Source organism: Bactrocera oleae, chromosome 6 (genome assembly GCF_042242935.1).
Source record: "Bactrocera oleae isolate idBacOlea1 chromosome 6, idBacOlea1, whole genome shotgun sequence".
Classification (NCBI taxonomy): Eukaryota; Metazoa; Arthropoda; class Insecta; order Diptera; family Tephritidae; genus Bactrocera; species Bactrocera oleae.
Window position 1 is genome coordinate 9360616 of NC_091540.1, and position 19520 is coordinate 9380135.

The 19520-nt window shown below is 31.5% G+C and overlaps 3 protein-coding genes across 5 annotated transcripts in view; 2 read left to right on the top strand and 1 right to left on the bottom strand.

Annotated features, from left to right (window-relative positions):
• Positions 1-14245, top strand: part of BNIP3 (BCL2 interacting protein 3) — a 29670-nt gene extending 15425 nt beyond the window's left edge. Inside the window, exons 1-6 of one of the 3 annotated variants that reach the window (XM_014230844.3) lie at positions 11021-11257; positions 11331-11517; positions 11587-11671; positions 11740-11810; positions 12000-12152; positions 12231-14245. In XM_014230844.3, the coding sequence (XP_014086319.1) occupies positions 11363-11517; positions 11587-11671; positions 11740-11810; positions 12000-12152; positions 12231-12282 (516 nt within the window). In that variant the 5' untranslated portion in view covers positions 11021-11257; positions 11331-11362 and the 3' untranslated portion in view covers positions 12283-14245. Of the gene's footprint in view, positions 1-11020; positions 11258-11330; positions 11518-11586; positions 11672-11739; positions 11811-11999; positions 12153-12230 lie in introns of those variants that run through there. The other 2 variants (XM_014230843.3, XM_014230842.3) reach the window with 2 other exon arrangements.
• Positions 14246-14792: 547 nt separating this feature from the next.
• On the bottom strand, positions 14793-16187 carry mTerf3 (mitochondrial transcription termination factor 3). The gene is made up of 2 exons (XM_014230823.3): positions 15194-16187; positions 14793-15122 (listed from the first exon to the last, which is right to left on the bottom strand). The coding sequence occupies exons 1-2, from the start codon at positions 16125-16127 to the stop codon at positions 14845-14847; spliced, it is 1212 nt and encodes a 403-aa protein (XP_014086298.2). The 5' UTR covers positions 16128-16187; the 3' UTR covers positions 14793-14844.
• Positions 16188-16453: 266 nt separating this feature from the next.
• Positions 16454-18613, top strand: LOC106614887 (vesicle transport protein SFT2B). The gene is made up of 4 exons (XM_014230819.3): positions 16454-16692; positions 17112-17281; positions 17371-17488; positions 17566-18613. The coding sequence occupies exons 1-4, from the start codon at positions 16621-16623 to the stop codon at positions 17695-17697; spliced, it is 492 nt and encodes a 163-aa protein (XP_014086294.2). The 5' UTR covers positions 16454-16620; the 3' UTR covers positions 17698-18613.
• Positions 18614-19520: the final 907 nt, after the last annotated feature.

Below are 19520 nucleotides of genomic sequence, written 5' to 3' on the forward strand. Positions count from 1 at the left end.
CAACTGTTTAGTGGTCATTTTGCTGGCAGCTGCTTTCGCATTGTATTGGAACGCATTTTTCAATGTCAGATGAATTATTTATTTTGCGTGTTTGCAGAATATGTGCTTATTAGCGTATATAAAATTTTTTCTTGCTTTTGAAATGTTAATTTTTTAATCCTTATTAGTATATACATATGTCATTCATTATTGTGTTTAGCTTAAAATATTTGACAAAAGTAATAAATTTTATAAATATCAACATGAAATAATTAAAAAATTTCTTCTCATCAAAGTGCTTATACGTATTAGGGTGCAGCGAAAAAACTAATTTTTTTTTGCTTAGCCTGAGGGTAAAATATGTAGATCGTAAAAAAGAAAATTTTTGGACAAAAAAAAAATTTTTTTTAACATCTAGAGTCCGCCTCAGTTTCAAAGTAAATTTCGAGTTAAAATTTGGACAAGAAAAAATTATTTTTCGTTTAAACTCTACATTTATATAAAAATTACCTTATGTGACGGTTTTTGACTCAAAATTTGTTTTAACGCTTAAGGAAAGCATGTTGTCGTTTAAAACTTTTTTTAAAACTCCAATAACGACCACAAAAAAATCAAAAATTTTTACGAAATAAAAATTTACTTAAAAGAAGTGTTAAAAAAAATGTTCCAACAGGCTAAGCAAAAAAAATTTTTTTTCGCTCCACCCCAATACGTACTTATGTACTTTTTAAAAAAAAAAAATATATTAACGTATTAGCACAGATTCTGAATTGCATGTTCATTAAAGAATTATAATTTCAAAAATTTTCCAGACGTTGTGCAGCTACTTCATATCACACCAAAGATTCCGACACTAATTGTGATCGTGTGACTGAATTGAATGAATCGGAACTCATTGTTGTTGAACAGTTTGTTATCTGTGCTACATTACATGCTCATATGGAATATGTGCTGTCTAAATAATTGAAAAAATACCCATATATATAAATTACATATGTTATGTACAAATATGAACTAATACTAAAAGAAATATCAGTAGAAAGTGTAACTAGTTCCATTAGTAACTAGAACGTAACCAGTATAAAAATAATCGATAACATATAAGTAATAGACTGCCCCTTCAGCTTATTATTTATTTTCAAAAATGAAAAATATCACTGAGAAGAAAAGCACTTTAGACGTATACTGTAAGGAAATCACATTAAATTTATTTTACAAAAAATTTCGATTTAAAAAGTTCAGTTTAACTTCCCGCGTGCCTTTCTATTTATTGTCTATGCATATTTGAATTATATTATATTATATTTTTAACCGTAAACGAACTTTCTGCTGGGTGCAATTTTTCTTAATAGAAATAGATAAATAAGTAATTGTTTCTTAGCATATTGTCACGTTTTTAAGTTTCGAAGAAAACAAAAAATGAAATTAAAAAACTTCTAATTATTAAAGCTTGACTAAGTGAAAATTACACTACGTGTAAATAATTACAAGGTGTGTATCTAGGCGTTATAGCCGTTAGATATCAAAAGTCGTGTTTGGGGGAGTTGCTCGCGCATTAAAAGGCTGCTAAGTTGTAAATTAATGTTTATTTTCTTTTATTAAGACTTAAAGTGGTTTGATATGTAAGTAACTCTTAAAAATTCTAAAAAAAAAAAAATCAATGGAATTCTATTAACTGTATATTATGACAGCTATTTTCATAAGCGGTCATTGTAAGTGATCTCAGCAATTCAAATGCCACATTGATCATGTTTAACTGTAGTTCGCTGTGGAATTGTGTCATTTGATTTGTCAACGGTATCTTTGTAATTACAATCTGACACTGTATGCTTGTATGCCTGTATGTATGTATGCTTGCAACGTATATCTTATACATCTGCTACTTAAGTGCAAATCCACGCTAATGCGGCCATAAAAATTTTATACTGCGAAATTAATGCGATATAAGTATAACAAGCATATATATCTACATATGGCATATATGTATATGTAATTTTGTATGTACATATATTATTCTTGTCATCTTGTTGCATGTGCATTTAGTTGTAAAAGTCACATTGCGATGCATACGTGATTGTGATCAGTTGATTGGAAAGTATACATACATCTATACATACATATGTACATACTTACATGTGTACTTCCAATATATCGCACGCTCAAATGAACATGCAGCCAGCCTGGCTGTTGGTTTGATCAAACAAATATATAATGCATTTAAGGGAATTTTTTTTTTATTAACCACATTCGACGTCAAATCATTTTAAGCTTATCGAAGTACAATGTTGTATTTTTATTTGAGATGCTGTCAAATATTAACCTGTTAAGCTTAAGCTATGCTGACGGGGTTTAGCTTCTACCTTAAGCTTATAATTTATGTATTGCAATTAGTTATTAGTAGTTTTGCGTTTTAAAACTTAAATTGCTTTATTTATTTTTTAATTATAGAAAACTTATATTAAAAACTTATAAAATATAATTATATTTTTAGAATAAAATCCTTAGAAAAAGCCAATATTAATGTTTTTTTCATTTAACGCGTCGAATTTGATCATTTTATCAACTAATTATATTTGGCTTTCGTCTAAAAACTAAAAAAAAAACAAAAGGAAAACGTTAAAGTCTGCAGCAACGAAGCTATAATACCATTTACAGTTGCTTTTTTGTAGCATAAAAGGTTATAAAAATATGTTTATCTTAATTTTAACCGATCAGTTTGTATGGCAGCTTATTGTTATAGTGGTCTGATATGTACAGTTTCTTCGGAGATTGTAGCGGTACCTTGGATAATAATCCATGCCGAACTTTGTGAAGATAACTTGTCCAATATAAAAAAAAGTTTTCCATGCAAGGGTTTGGTTTTGATCGATCAGTCCTATAGTAGTACCAAATCGCGATTTCGACAAATGAGTTTCTTGGCTATCAAATATTGTGTGCAAAATTTCAGAATAATAACTCAAAAACTATGGAACTGGTTCGTGTATATACAGACGGACGGATATGGCTAAATCGACTCAGCTCGTCAAACTGATCATTTTTATATGATTTATAGCGTCTCCGACGTTTCCTGCTGGATTTTACAAACTTAATATACTTTGCTCAGGATATAAACAATATATTTGTTCGAAATTCTAGACAGGCTATCCGCTTAGCTACTTCAGAACGAAAATTCAATCCATTATCTTTAATACCAAGCATTAGCTTTTTGAATTATATATGTAACATTTCATAACACAGCCGTTTCTTCTCATTAATTTCAATGATGTCTCGAGTGTATGTCTGCCCAGTTTCTACTTCGCCCAATGTGATTATTGTACCAACATCTGTCTCACACTCCATCGAACGGCAACTTACCAAATAGGGCTGCAGACATTTTTCTCACTCGTCGCGTGAGTAGTTGCCTTTCTAGTAGCCATAATCATGGCTCTAATGTAATAAAAGACGCTGTGAGCTTAAACAAACATGTATACAAAAGCACATCCATATATCAGTGAGCTGTTAAGAGCTGCTACTACATACAGACATACATACATATCCATAGATGTGTTAGCTCACTGGGCTGCGCCACATATGGTTTGCAGTAGCGTGACAGCATGTCTATCAACCGACTCGTCAATCCGCTAACGCTCCCAGCCCTTTTATTCCCCTTTTGTTTGCAATCAAGTTCCTTTTTTGCGCGTTTTTATTATTAGTACATACATCGTGCATATGTATTTTTCGTTACGCTTGACTGCCATGCTGTGGTACAACTGTTTGAACCCTTCATTAGTTCGTAGTGTGAAATTTTCGTTTTTTTTTCGTTGGAAGACCAATCACATGTTAGATCGTGCATACCTACATAAATATTATGCTTTTTTATTTCTTTTTGATATTTATTACTATAATTAAAATTGTAAGGTAATTATTAGCGATTCCAGTCGGCGATTGTATCCGTTACATACAGTGTACTGTTAAATAATTAGTTCCCATAATATAACTGATGCTGTTGGCTTAAGTATTTATAGAATGTTTTAGCTGACGCAAGAGCGAATACGAGAACGGTAGCCTAGAGTATATGTATGTATGTGTGTTTATACTTAAGCTTTTCATACTGCACTGATTTTCCATCCTATCAAATTTGACCCGGACAGGGTCCACCTCTGTTAATGACGATAACATCGAAAAAGTTAAAGAATCAAAGTCGTGTTGGCATCAGAGCGATAGCAGAGGATCTCAACATCGCTTATCGAACGACTCCACATTTTTTTGGTTAATGTTTTGTGAATGAAGAGTGCCAATGTTAGACTCCTACCAAAACTGAAATACGTGGCAAAAGAGTTACTGGATAACGTAGCTGTAGACCTTACATCACTTAAACTGGTGTTGAGACGTGGACTTATGAATATGACTTCGAAACTGTCCAATAAGCAAACGAATGGTGGTCGAAAATGTGCCGAAACTGAAGAAAATCAAAATTCGTTAAATGCACTGACGGTCATTCTAGCCAAGACTTATAACAAGTGTATAAATAATTGGAATAAGCGTTAGCATTCTTGTATTGGCTTAGGAGCCTATTTTGAAGCCGATAATAAAGATTTCTATTAAAATACGCGGAAATGTAGCTTTCAGTCCGAGTAAATTTTGATCGAACGGTATTTTTACGCAAAAAGTGATTAAGAAAAATATCTCTCTGTTATGAAACTTAGAACTTATGAAAATATAGTTTTTTTTTTCAATTACATTTAATCAAAATTGAATGATTAGTAAATAAGTAAAATAAAACAATATTTTGAAGGTTAAGGACCGTAGGTTCGTAAATTACTTAGTTCCCATTTTAATTTTGCAAAAATTACAGTCTTGTTTTCCGACTATAGTTTTCACAAGCAATGCTTAAGCTTGCAATTAAAAAACTTATGCTGCTAGTAGCGAAAACGCACATCCTTATCAATGTGTGCAACAACGTGTGGCATTCACATATCCAAGCTTAAATTGTGGCATCCGCTGACCCACAACGCATACTGCATTGTGCCACCCATAAATAAATTTCAATTTAAAACAGCAATCGTTTACATGCTAAATTTATAAAAATGCTAAATGCTTAAAATAAATTCACAAAAAAAGAACACAACTAAAAATAGTGGGCACGCACAAAGAACCAACGCCAACAAAGAGAGTTTTTAGTCTACATTTAATTGACTGAATGTCGGGGGGCACGAGCACATACATATATGCAGATTCTTGTGTGAATCGGTGCATCGTTGTCTGCCAAATGATTTGTTGTGTCGCTCGCCTTGCGTGCTTGCCTGCTGGCCCGGGTTGATCGCCGTGCTTTTGTTGTATGGCATTGAGCTCTGTGCAAAAGTTACTGCACTCTGGCTTACGCCGTATAAAATAATACTTGAGATAACAATACACATATGATATTTTTACTTATATTTAATATATAGGTTGGCTGAAAAGTGGGTTGCTCTCAAGCTGGTACATCTGTCGTGAGAACACATGCAAAGTTACAAGTCATTCTGTCAATTAATTCTTTGTTTGCAAGCCATTTGAAGTCGACGTTTCAAAGTATTATTTTTAATATGGAAAAAATTTAACATTTCGCAGTGATTAAGATTCTTTGTTTTGAAAGGTTTAAAAGCGTGGTCATACTAGGCGAAGGACGACGAAACCGCAACCACACTTGAAATCATTGAGCAAGTTCATAATATTGTTAGTAAAGATCCAAGTTTGACTAAGCGTGAAATTGTTAATGCCATAGGCACCTAGGACAACGAGTACTTCATTTTTTAGACGGAGAATATCATATGAAAAAGCTGTTTGGAAACAATTTAACAATTCAACAAAAACTGGATCGAAAATAAATTTATCAGCATAATTTGGAGCGTTTTAAGCAGAATAAAACCGATTTCTTGCGTCGTTTTATAACTATAGATGAGACTTAGATCTACCACCATGATCCTAAATTGAAACAAAAACGTTTACACTGGACTGAAGCTGGTTGTTCAGCTCTAAAGCAGGTGAGATCACAACGATCAGCAAAGAACAGTTATGGCATCAGTTTTTTGGGATGCAAAAGGAATTTTGTTGATTGATTAGCTGCAGAAAGGTAAAAGAATCAACTCTAAATTTTATTGCAGCATTTTGGATCAGCCGGATATGAAAAAATTCGTGAGAAAGCCCTTGGTTTGCAGCACAAAAAAAAATCATTTTTAAACAAGACAATGCCCATGCTCACAAAAGTGTTTTAACAATGCCAAAATTCAACGGATTAAAGTACGAATTGCTTGAGCATCCACTGTATTCACCAGCATTGGCTCCCAGCAATTACTACTTCTTCAGAAAACTGAAACAATTCCTTCGTGGAAAGCGTTTTTTATCGAATGAAGAAGCTATAACAGCAGTTGAGGGGTATTTTTCATAGCTGCAAAAAGGTCATTATAGGAATGGCATAAAACTATTTCAGGATCATTGGAATAAGTGTATTGAAGTTAAGGAAGATTATATTGAATAAAAAAATATATTTCGTTTTTTTTTTTTTTTGAGCGCGGAAACTTTTCAACCAACCTGTATACTGGCAGTATGCATATAGTATTGCGAAGCGACTCTACTTAAATGATATGCTTTAATAGTAGCTGTATAAATTAATGGAAGTGATTTTGTTTTATACTGTCTGTAGGCACAGCGTATACATTTGCACACCATTCGGAAGCAAAAAATGTTTTAACTATTATGTTTTCGTTTTTTGCAACCACGCGAATCGTAGATAAAGAATGCTGTTTTATTACCAACTGGCCGCGACCATGCCAGTGTGCTTCGGCTTTTCAACGTGGCTTTTGTGCATGCGCAATTAGCGTGGCACTTTGTATGAAAATCCTGTTTTTTTTTTTGTTCTTCAGCGCAGTGGTTGTCCTTGATGCTACGATCGCTTACAGTTGTCTCATGACTGTTTTGTAGTAAAGCCTTTTAAAAATTAGCCATATGTGAAAAATTTGCATATGTGTGGAATTATAATATTAATCTATACTTAGTTTTACTCGCCTACCCAGTTTTTCTTGCGATACTGGTTTTTTAAATAATATTTTACGATTTTTTTTCATTACCACTTTACAGCGGATATTATTTACAATAAAAGCTTAGTACATTCATAAATAATCAGTGTAGTGTGATCTAACTATTATTTCATATCAATCTAGATAAACTTTGATTGTAATTGATAATGACTACATATTCAGGTTTTAATAAATTTCATAAATAATGGTAGTTAAGAGTTTACAAACTTAATATTACTGTTTTAGGTAAAAGCAATAATGGCTCGTTTACACTGTGACACATTGTATGACAAAATATTATCTGAACCGTACTGATAATAAAATTACATTTTCATGTTTTTTAATATAAATCTTCATCAGAAGCACAGGTTGGTTCAAAGAGAATACGATAGAGTGAAGGAAGATTAGTCATGGTGGTATCACAATGGGCCTCCTATAGGCCTAAGTGCGTCGTTAGACAGCTACTCTACCTACCTACCTACCTAGTCCAATTTTCCATGAACTTGTTATAAGCCGCAGCTGGCCTACAGTGCCTTGAGTGAATTTTGATAGTAAATTGATGTATCTAGAATCCTCAGTCATCAATTTTTGCAAAAAATTTATCGATCGCCATGAAATGTCAAGTTCCTCTGCTATCTCTCTGATGCCAATCGATTGATTTTGAAGACTTGCTTCCTTATATTTTTCGATGTTATCTTCTTTGACAAATGATTCTCATTAGACTAGTTTTTGACGACCTTCACTAAATAATTTGTGCCACTCAAATATTTATGTTCGTGATAAAGTAGACACCCCAAAACACTTCTCCAATTATTTCAATGATTACGGAGAAACACAAAGTGTTTCAATAAAACTAGTTGTTCAATATTTTTCTTCTTTCTATTGTAAAATTCGCCATAGAAATTTTTCTCGTCGGAAACAACGAGCTGCCAAACATAAACTAGTTGACATATGGAGACGTAAATTAAATCGAAATCTTCGACACTGTTAAGGTCGTTGGTTGTGTAAATTCTACACTACACTTTACTTTCTTTTTATCTCACTTTTAATAACATTTTACAACAACAATACGCTTCACGCAACTTATTCGCACTTATTTTGTGGTCATTAAACTTGTTTATCATTATTGGCAGGCGTCATAACTGTGCAGGAAACATTTAACGAAAATAAAACTAAATTAGCACCACTGCCATTATCAGCTGATACGAAAATGCACCAACAATTCGTGACTGCGCAGGTACGAAAAGCGTAATTGTTATTTATTTACAAAGTATACATACATACATATATCAGTTTGAAGCCAAAGCATGTGCACGATTTATCTACTAAAGTATATTTGTGTATAATAAAGCTGTAACGGTTAAATTCAAATTGTAGCCACCTACGCAGTTTCGTTTGATAATAAAGAATTAGCTTTGTATATGTACCTACTTGTATGTACTCTTTCTAGCAAGCTCTAACCTAGTTAGGGTGCAATTTATGGTATTTGCACACTGTTAAAAAGATAAAAAAAAAGAGTAGCCAAGAAGAAATTGGTTCAAAATGATTTATATAATTTTACAAATTTATAAAATTACAAATTTAAACCGGACTGAAAAAAAACTACATTTTCACTTATATTATTGTATATAATACTTTATTATAGCCTTTTAAATATGCTGCGGAGCCAATACATGCATGATGCCAATACACTTAATTTAGGCCTTGGCTAGTGTATTAGCTTACGATAACGCACGATTGCTGCGTATTATTATGGTAGAAATAAAGGTGTGTTCACTGTTATTTATTTCGTTTTTTATTGCATCATAATAAAATATTTCTTACTCAATTGTAGAGGGCTGTGCTGTTTTTTGCAACTTAATTCTGTTTTTTTTTATAGTTTCTTTATGCTTTTACAATGACTGCAATGTCATCACCTTTCAAGTTGTTAGCTTCAATGTCCTTGACAGCCAATAATATGATTAACTTGTCCATCCTGAATGCTATAGAAAGTGAGTAAATCTGATTAAGACAGCGACTTTAATGCGCATTGTCGTCTATTCTACTGTCTATACGCCTTCCTGTCTGGTTACCTACATATGTATGTATGTATGCATAGGACTCCTTTTGTTTGTTCACTGACAATCGACATTGAAATATAATATTAATTTAATGACGACCGGAGACAGGAGCCAGGAGCCATTGCTGCCTGTCTCTTTTATTAATAAAAATTAGACTACAATTTGCATATACGAGTATGTACATATATGTATATAGCTTCTTGGGGTTTTTGACCACAAAGTGCCATTTTTTTTTACAATTTTGCACTTGTGTTTCACCTTACCCACATCTATTTTCCTAAACTTCATTTTCCATTTTATTTGACTTGCTTTATTGATAGTTTATTGTGTTTATTTACAATTAGCATTCGCTTCTATATAATCAGCAGTTGTGCTTGTGATTACATATGTTATGTGTATATTTTCATTCAATATCATTATTCGCTTACTTGTCTGGTATTACCTCACTATTCATAGTTCCAAAGCTACTTTATGTACATATATTTAAATATATAAATAAACTAGTAAATAGTTCTTAGTACAGAATATCAGCTGATGTTATTTACATGTGTTAATCACATACATATGTGTGTCTAATTGATTTCTGCCGAGTTCGTGTGCGCTTTGATATTATCCGACAAACGTAAGATTCTAAAAATTTTAGACGCAACTGATAGAATGATAGATAGAATAGATGCAGCGTTACTTTTTCTTGACATGAAAATAATCGGAAATTTGTGTAGAACGCTTACTTATTGCATCCAAATTAGAGCCTATAATAAGTAATTGATAATATACGTATATCATAATTGAGTTTCGTAATAATATTAAGAGAGTATAAAAGTAAAAATTAACCAATTTTTTTTTTGTACTTTTTTTCTGTTTCTGTTTTTATGGTATACCCTAAAACCCAGAATGAAACCTTGAAGACGCTGTAAAATAAATGCATGCATATATGTATGTATAGAAATGATCAGGGTAACGTGAGTCGATATAGACATGTTCGTCTGTCTGTATATACGCGAACTAATCTTTCAGTTTTGAAGAACTCTTTTATTTAACAAGATATCTGCACGAAATTTGGCATGGATTATTGTCCAAGTCAACGGTACAATCTGCGAAAAATTGGTTTATATCGGACCACTATAGCATATACTTGTAGTTACTAAACAAAGTGATCGCTCAAAATCCAGTTTTTGTATGGAAAAGTTTTTTTTGTTTGTGAAATTATCTTCATGAAATTTGGCATACATTATTGTTAAAGGCAACGCTACAATCTCCGAGTATACGTATCGTTAAGATAAGAACAAAATAGCATATACAATAGTCATACCAACTGCAATCGAAGTAAACGTTTTTACTTGTTATGAATAAAATTGCTGGTATTTTTTCTTTTATACATAGGTTTGTATCTCGTATATTGCTAGTAGATAATATTAAGTAATTGATAATAATGCTATACAAGTATATACTATGCATGTAAATACATATGTATGTATATATACATATATATTTCATTAACTTTATATGCAATTGCGTCTTTTATGTTAAAACATTTCTACTCATTTGTTCGAGTGAATTATTATATTTACTCAGTACATTTGTGTTAGCGCTTTATATTTTTTATTTATTGTATATACATATCTGTATATATATATATACATTTATTTGTTTTCCTCTATCTGCGAGTACTGTTTTGCGTTTGTTTTCAATATTGTTTACCACCTTTGTTGCTGTTGACGTTCCATTACCTCCACACCAATTTGTTTACCTGCGCAAATATATGGAAGTTAGTCATTCTGTGGTGGCTCGTCAGTCAGCCGCTGTAATTTATGAAATATTGTGATTGTATATGAGACCAATCTTGAGTCTTTATGATAAGCCGCCTTGGTGTTGGAGAGCGTTTCCATTAGAGTGTCAGTCAGCAGACAACAGATAATTCAGTCAGTCAGTGAATTTATTGCGGTGCGGCTGGCTATATATCGTGTATCCGTTTTCGTTGAAATTCGCACAAAGAGCACTCGCTGTTTTTGTGTTTACGAGTTTTTTCTATTTACTTGTTGTTGCGTTCAGTTTCTTTGTTTGCTGCAGTTTTGCTAGCATTTAACACTTCTTTTGTTTTTGTTGATAAATTCACATTGAAATAGTGGCAATTGTGCGCATTAACTATACGCTGGTTTTAAAAAAAGTGTAGGATCTATATTTATTGTAAATAATAATATAATTTGAAATAAAAATTCAAATTTTACTCATTTCCAAACTTTTCATCAATATTTTTTAGAATCTTGGATTGAGCTGAGCAGTGCCGCTACAATGGCTGGCGTGAAGAGCCCCGACAGAATCACCCCATTGCCTTTCGCAAGTGGCGAGGAATATTTACGTTTGCTGCGCGAGGCGCAACGCGAATCAAATCAATCCAGTCGTGTTGTCTCCCTAGCCAGCTCGCGACGTGATACACCCAGGGATAGGTGTGTGCCTAGCATACAATTTTTTAATCATTATTTTCTTTAAAATATATGTATTTATGCTCTTTATAGCCCAAAATCACCACCAAACAGTCCTAATACCGAACTCACACCTGACGAAGATCTCAAAAATGTTTACATAAATTATTGGAGCAAGGTTTGTTGCACTAACTATAAGCCATTTAAAACATTAATGTTCATTATGTCTGTATGTACTCATTTTAGGAGGGCGATAGTCACAAAGACACCGATTGGCTGGATGAATGGAACAGTCGACCGGATCAACAACCACCAAAGTATGTGTGAGAAAAAAAATTTTCTGTAGATAACTTGAATTTTACTAAAAACATACTCGTATATATGGTAGATAGTTTAGAGCAATTGAAGGTAGATGCCTCAAAAGTTAAAGTTTAGCTTAAAATATAAATATATTGGCACACATTCTTTAAATTTTAATTTCAATAATTGTTCATTTAATTCTGCAGAGATTGGAAATTCGAACATCCACAAAAGAAAAAGAGCGCTGGTTATTCCATACGTTTGACACGTGTAGGCAAGAATTCGCTCTTTTCCAGAGAAATCCTATACTCGCTCATTCTTTCAAATGTACTATCCTTGCTATTGGGCGCTGGACTAGGGTAAGCATAACATACACACCCATTTTATATTTTTTATTATGCAGTGAGAAAGTATATTAAATTTAATTTTTTTCCCAGCTTGTGGCTCAGCAAACGTGGCATTCTCTTGACCCGAGTCGTCATTGACTGAACTGAATGTTAAAGAAAAGTGATTTATATACATATTATTCTAATTTTATAATTTAAAACGGAGCGAAATGTAAAAGCAAAAAAGGAGCGAAAACAAAAGATATATTAACAACATATAAATATTTGTAAAAAATACAAAATTGAAGAATTAAAATAAATACGAGATGTAATTAAAAAATATTAAGGAGCTAACAAACGCTGAAGAAATTAAAAGAAATAAACATATTTTCATACCAACAAAAAAAAAAAGAAGAGTTAAAAAAACGGTGGAGATATTTATAACAAAGAATACGCGTAATGCACATCTGATATGGTATTAAGAAGATAAGCAAATAATTTTTCATTTCTTAAATTTTTATTTGTGTATTCTAATAAAAACAATTTTCATACATACATTCACACATACTAACGTGTACTGCACATATTGCAGTATTTGTAAGTTGTGCGACTGCTATGATAATCATTGCAGATAATGAAAGCGAATTACATTTTATATTGCAATGTTATGGAAAGTAATTTAATTGTGAAAATGTAATGACTAGTAAAATTAATGCTGTGTGGTTTGTTTTTAACGCTTGTCATTGGTCAGCTGAGTGGCCGGTGGATTTGAAAATAAGCTTACAAAAATATTTTACAAATCACACATGCGTCTTAAATTTTTGAATATCAAAAGAATACAAAAAATATATACAAATCTATTTAAAATGTACTAACTGATCGAAACGTGCGACACAAGAGTGGGCTCAGGTCTTTTATTATTACATATATTATCCAGAATTTTTCAAACTTAAAATGCGATTTATTATTCTTACGAAAGTGCTTTGTATTTGAACTTTTTTACAACATTTATTATTAAATAAATACAACTAAACTATTTTAATGGTTTTACGATGAAAATAAAACAATGAGTGTAACAAAAAGAATGCACTAGAAACTAGTATGTAGCATATTTTAGTAGTAAAGCGGAAAATAAATGTAAAACATAAATATTATATGCATATTTGAAACAATTTCTTATCTCATAAAACGTTTTTATTATTATTTTTACCACTTGTTGCTAAAGTTTAAAATATCGTGTCGAACCACGGAAATGTTTTATTTAATATGTTTGCGCTCGCAATATGTTGCTCCTTTTACTTTATCGTTTACGCCGCATTATATGTAGACTTAATTTTTTAATAATTTTAATAGTTAACGGTTCATTAAAAATATTCTATGTTTCATATTTATATACTTATCTGTATATTTGTACCTACAATTGTAGTATGTTTGGTACTCGCCTTAGTCGAGTTTACCAGTACCACCAGAACGCGTTTGTTTTTTCTAGCTTTTAGTTCAAGTATGACGGGGGTAATAACCTCAATGTTTTGAATACATATACCTTTAATATATATACATATATCTATGCAAAATAAAAAAAAAACAAAACGTTATAATTTTATTTTAAAAATTAAAAAAAATGCAATTGAATTTAATAAAACATACGAAATTAAATTAAAACCGTTACGCATACAAAACCCTTTCCTTATATACATACATACATTTCGTACATATAACTAATATATACATATATTTATATATTTACACACCTATGTATATGCATAATTATATTATTAAATATATTATAGACATTTTTGATATAATAAAGAAACGACAAATGGCAAAATATAAGAATGTAATAAAATCTACTAAATACGATTTATAATAAGGGAAAAGTTTTTGCGTTTTAAATTGTGTACCGCAATTTTATGAAAATCAAATAGTGTGTTGAGGTACTGTTAAATGTATTTAGAAACCGTTCTGACGACAGTGGCATCACCGTAACGGCAACGAACCTGGATTTTATGCGGCTAAGCACTATTACTCGACTGCATTCGGACATTGTAGCGCAGCTTTGTACAATATATTTTGAAGCATATCGTAAAAATATTTCTTAGCAAATAAAAGAGTTTTCCATACAAGAACTTGATTTTGTTTGTTGAGTTTGTATGGAAGTTATAGTGTTCCGATCTGAAAGATTTATTCGGTAATTGTAGCGTCGCCTTAGATAATAATTTATGACCGTTCCCTTGATATTAGGGTCTAAGTAACCGGAACGGATCCGTATTTTTATCCGGCCAAGAACTGACAACTCGACACCATTCCCCGAAATTACTTCAGGATTCTGTTTCTGTCGTTACAACAATAACAACAACAATAATATATGCCAAATTTGGATATCTCGTCAAATAAAAAAGTTTTCCTCACAAGTACTTCATTTTGATTGTTCAGTTCACTCATATTGTGTTCCGACAAATGAGCATCTTGTTGGGGTGAAAAGGACGATATCTTGGAAAGTGAGGAATTAGTTCCCGTATATACATTCTAATCGATATGCCTAAATAGGCTCAGCGGGACGCGCTGATATTTTATATATCTATTTTATAGGGTCTCCGACATTTTCTTTAAGATGTTACAAACTTCGTGTCAAACTTAATATACCCTGTTCAGGGTATAAAAAAACAAATAAAATTTTTGTATACTAACATTAACATTTTATTTTAGTTTATATATGCATACATAACTATCTCGTCTTAAGGAAAAGTTCGTAAGTTTCCAGATCACTCTTAGCGACATTTCGCACAAATTGATAGTCGTTTCCACTGACCAAATCTCTTGGAGATATATATAAATCCTTCTCAGGATCATATTGTGCGCGACCAAGTGTTACAAGGAACTCGTGACGCTGTCGCAAACGAAATTCACGTGATGAAAGTACTTCCGGGAATTGTATTAACATATCATGCGATAGTTGCATAGTTTGGTGGGCAAAAGCAAAACGTTCAATGAGAAGATCTGAGTCTAAAAAATATAAAAACATTTACAAATTTGTGAAAGAATATATAGACAGCGAAATGTGGCAATGAACTCACTCATCATCCATAATCGTGGCTTGTTCAATAATAAGCATTTAAGTTCGTCTTTATCAAAGCCCATCTCTTCTCGTATACAAAAGGATGATTTGCGTATGTGTTCCATATTATATGTTATCAAACGGGGTTGTTTCGATGATAAAAAGCGTACATCATCGCCGTTTAAACGAAATTCTTTTTGGAAATAACCCAGTCGTTGGTCGATGCGTCGCGTAGAGAACATCAGCCAGAAAGGGTTGCGAGTAATTATACGTTGTCTTTGATCGGGCGTAAAATTTTTGGATTCCAAGTAGTTGACGCGTGTTTGCAAATCATCTAAATCTATTTTGAAAAACAATGGATTTTTGGTAATGAATTCACCAAATATATCGGGTGACACGCCTTGATCTTGCAGAAAGTACAGATAAGGTTTCACATCCTTTTCAAATTCTAAACCCAACACAAATTTGGCCAAACCCTTGCGTTTTTCGATGCTATGCAAATCAACGCCTAATTGTATAAATTGCTGTAAAGTTGGCGATTTGTTCACATATGCTGCTAAATTGAAAGTGGGCACATAATCTTTCTTAGCCTCACCAAGGGACAATGCATTATCATCGGCCTCTTCAGCACTGACATTTTTAATTACCTTCTGGGTAACATTATTATTGGTGACGTTAGTATCATCTAACTGAGTATTTTCAATCTGTCTTAGTTCATCTTTTAAATATTTATTTACTGCTTCCGTAATGCCAGTTTGTGCATGTTGTTCGTCATGTGCCACTTGTGCGTTAGGCTTAGTATTAACTTCATCTACCTCTTTAGAAACACGTATATCAGGTCGTTGCCTTGTTTGACTGCGCAGCTCTCTTACAACTCTTGAAACATTATTTAATAAATTGACATCAGTTTTCGTAACTTTGGTTACAAAACCTAAATTTCTTAAAATTAACATTTTTCTATTTTACCAAAACAAGAAACAGCTGTTTTTGACGTTTGAAGGACATGTGCGCATATGTTTGCGATGAACTTGGTGAATTGAATTATGCCAACTGCAGTGTTGTAAATAACAGCATTTACGGTTTAACGTTTAGTAGTTAATAAAACATATATACATCCAGAGCAGAGAATGTAAATTATAATATATGAAATTGTAAATTATAGTTTACATTCCCTGGTACATCTATGAAATAAATGAATATTATAAAAAAAAAAAACAGTAAAACAGCAACACTGTTATGACATTTCAAACAAATATGTATGTGCGTATTTACATATGTAAAGTGACATATCAATCAGAAGCGATTGTTTCTTCTCCGTAATTTCTTTTTGTTTTGTTGTAATTTTATATTCGGTTTTGTTTTTTAATTATACGTGTTGCTATTTGCGTTTCATCGAGATCCAATTTTAAAATAAATCGCATAAGCTTTTAATTAATTAATAATAAAATGGATAAATTGCGTAGAGTGCTGAACGGAAATGATTCCACCCCGGAGGAGGAGAGTAGCATAATCACACAGGTAACATATCATATTGCATGTAAATTTAAAGTTTTAGTTTATGTATTTAAATTTAGCCTATAAAATTGTAATAAAAAGATAGCGGGTCACCATATAATTGCTTCGTGGTAATATTTGCAATGATATGTTATAAAAGTCTGCCTGTTGCAATAGCAGCTGTTGACGCAACAAGTGTTCGCTTATTAATTTAATTGTAATAATTCGAACGATTTACAGAAATATCTAAATGTTTACTAAAAACATGATACAGGGAATATAGTGGGCGTTTTTTGTTGATGTATTTATAGAAAAATAGGGTCAATATGCTGTTATACGCCTAAGCTATTGCAAGTATCGTACTTTTATTTGAAGCTATTGTTTTAAACCTCATGCTTATCAATGGAATATATTGTATTTACACCGCGAACTGTTCTTGATAGATTAATGAGATGTCAACGCTTAGCTGGTCGACACGCATCAAAGGCTTTTGCATTTGCTTCGTACTTGGCATCTTACTGTCGTTTCTCGGCTCGCTGGCCCTCTTTTTACACAGAGGCATTGTTGTGTTTGCGGTCTTTTATACGCTTGGTAATATAATATCAATGGCTAGGTATGTAATCTACAAGTTATTTACGCTCTAAATGCAATACGTTATGTACATAGATATATAAATTTTTATACGTATAATTTCAATTTCAGTACATGCTTTCTTATGGGTCCTGTTAATCAAATAAAAAAAATGTTCTCATCCACACGTTTAATAGCCACTTGCATAGTACTTGTATCCATTATTATGACCTTTATAGCTGCTGTTGTGGTATATTTATATTTTTCTTTTTATTATTTTAAACGATTTTATTAGAATTGTTTTTGTTCTTTTCTTTAACAACACAGCTTCATAAAGCCGGACTGACTTTAATTTTTATCATCATTCAATCATTAGCTATGACCTGGTATTCCCTCTCCTACATACCATATGCGCGTGATGCCGTAAAGAAAACCGTCTCTGCTTGCCTTGATGTGTAAGCAACAAGTTATTAAATTGTATTTTGGTGCAAAGACAGCAAGTACTCGTATAAAGCTATCTACATTAATATAATTTGCTAGTACACAGAAAGTTCTTCATTATTTAAAAATTAATTTACTCTGGAAGTAAAATTCAATTTAATTGATAGAAATTTATACCTTTAGCTAATCAGCATTTACACCTCATATATGGTTTACATTTTTTATTATGTCGTAAATCGTTAAAAGCACATTTGTTATACATACATATATAGCGGTAATTTATTTTTCGAAATTTTAATGCTCTAGAACGAACAAGCGTAGAAGAACCTATTCTCTGAGAAACAGTATTTACTTGCTGTGTTGACTTTGCTTATTATCATTATTTGCTATTTTACAGCAAGCTTTTCAGTTCAGTTTAGCATTGCCTACAAAACTTAAATGTTAAAATCTAATTGAATATCAATAAGTTGCTAAAAATGTAACAGGTTTGGCTATCATGTATGTATGTGGCATATGGTGCAACCCAAAGCCATGCCATAAATGGCATGTAACTTAATTATTTGTTATGCAGAAAATGAAAATTTGAAGCAATTTCATTAACTTGTCTTATAAATTATATCAACTCATTAAAATATATATACGATTCATTATGACAATTGGCATAATTTTAAGCTAAACTAAACTTTAAAAAACCTACACTGATATTTACAAAATGCTTTATTCATATGTATTTATGTATATTTTTGATAAATCTAATTGTATTAATAATAATAATAAAAACTTAAAACTAAAACCTAAAACAGCATATGTTTTTAAACTAGCACTAGCAAAGAGTAAAATTAATCCAACATAGCATTTAGGAAAATAAATCATATATGCATACTTTTTTTTTATTGCTGTAATAAAAAGTGTATTCTCTCACATTTAAGAAAAATAGGTTTTATTTATTTATAAATTAATGACTTACATTAAAATTATGTTTCACATATTTCAGTTAAAATCATATTTATTTTAGTTTCTAAACGAAATATTTATTTTATCTATGACTATTTTGCGAAAGTACGAACACTTTGAGTCGAACTTAAACTAAATTAAGGACAAACTTTGGTTACAGTACAAACATGTTTGCATTTCATAATATATGAAATTTATTATTGAATTTATTCTAACACCTGAAAGTTTTTTTTATAATTCTATTAACGAGACTCCAATAACAAATTGTAATATGCGACTTGCATGTCATTTGGAATTTCGTTTGAATCAGCTATAGCGTGACATATTAGCAGTTATAATTATTTTACATTAATTAGCTATTTTTTAAAATTTCGAAATATCATTGCGAAAGCACACTTCTCCAGAAATCCGACATTTAGTGTGTGTCAGTTTAAACGCGTTTCTACGCATTCCTTTGTGCATGTATAGTTTTTACATTTAGATACTCATTTATAATTTTTTTTTTTTAACTCTATGGTATATAACAAATCTAATTTTTTATTTATTTTTTATTAATTTAGTTGCCTTTGTGTTATTTTATATAGTAATTTGAACATTTTTCTCTATTGTTTTCAATAACAAATACAGTCGGCTTAAATTTACTTTATTGATATTATTTAATATAATTATATATAACTCTTATTAGATGGCTTGCGAACTCAAATGTACTAGCTGAAGTGTAAAATATTAAAAAATTGTAATTTATGTTTTGCTATTTCGTTATTATTGAAAATTTAACACTAAATAAGTACAGTACTTGAAATGTATTCACTTTCTAACTATATCATCAAAAAAAAAAAAAAAAAAAAAAAAAAACAAGTAAGAAAGCACTAAGTTCGGGTGTAACC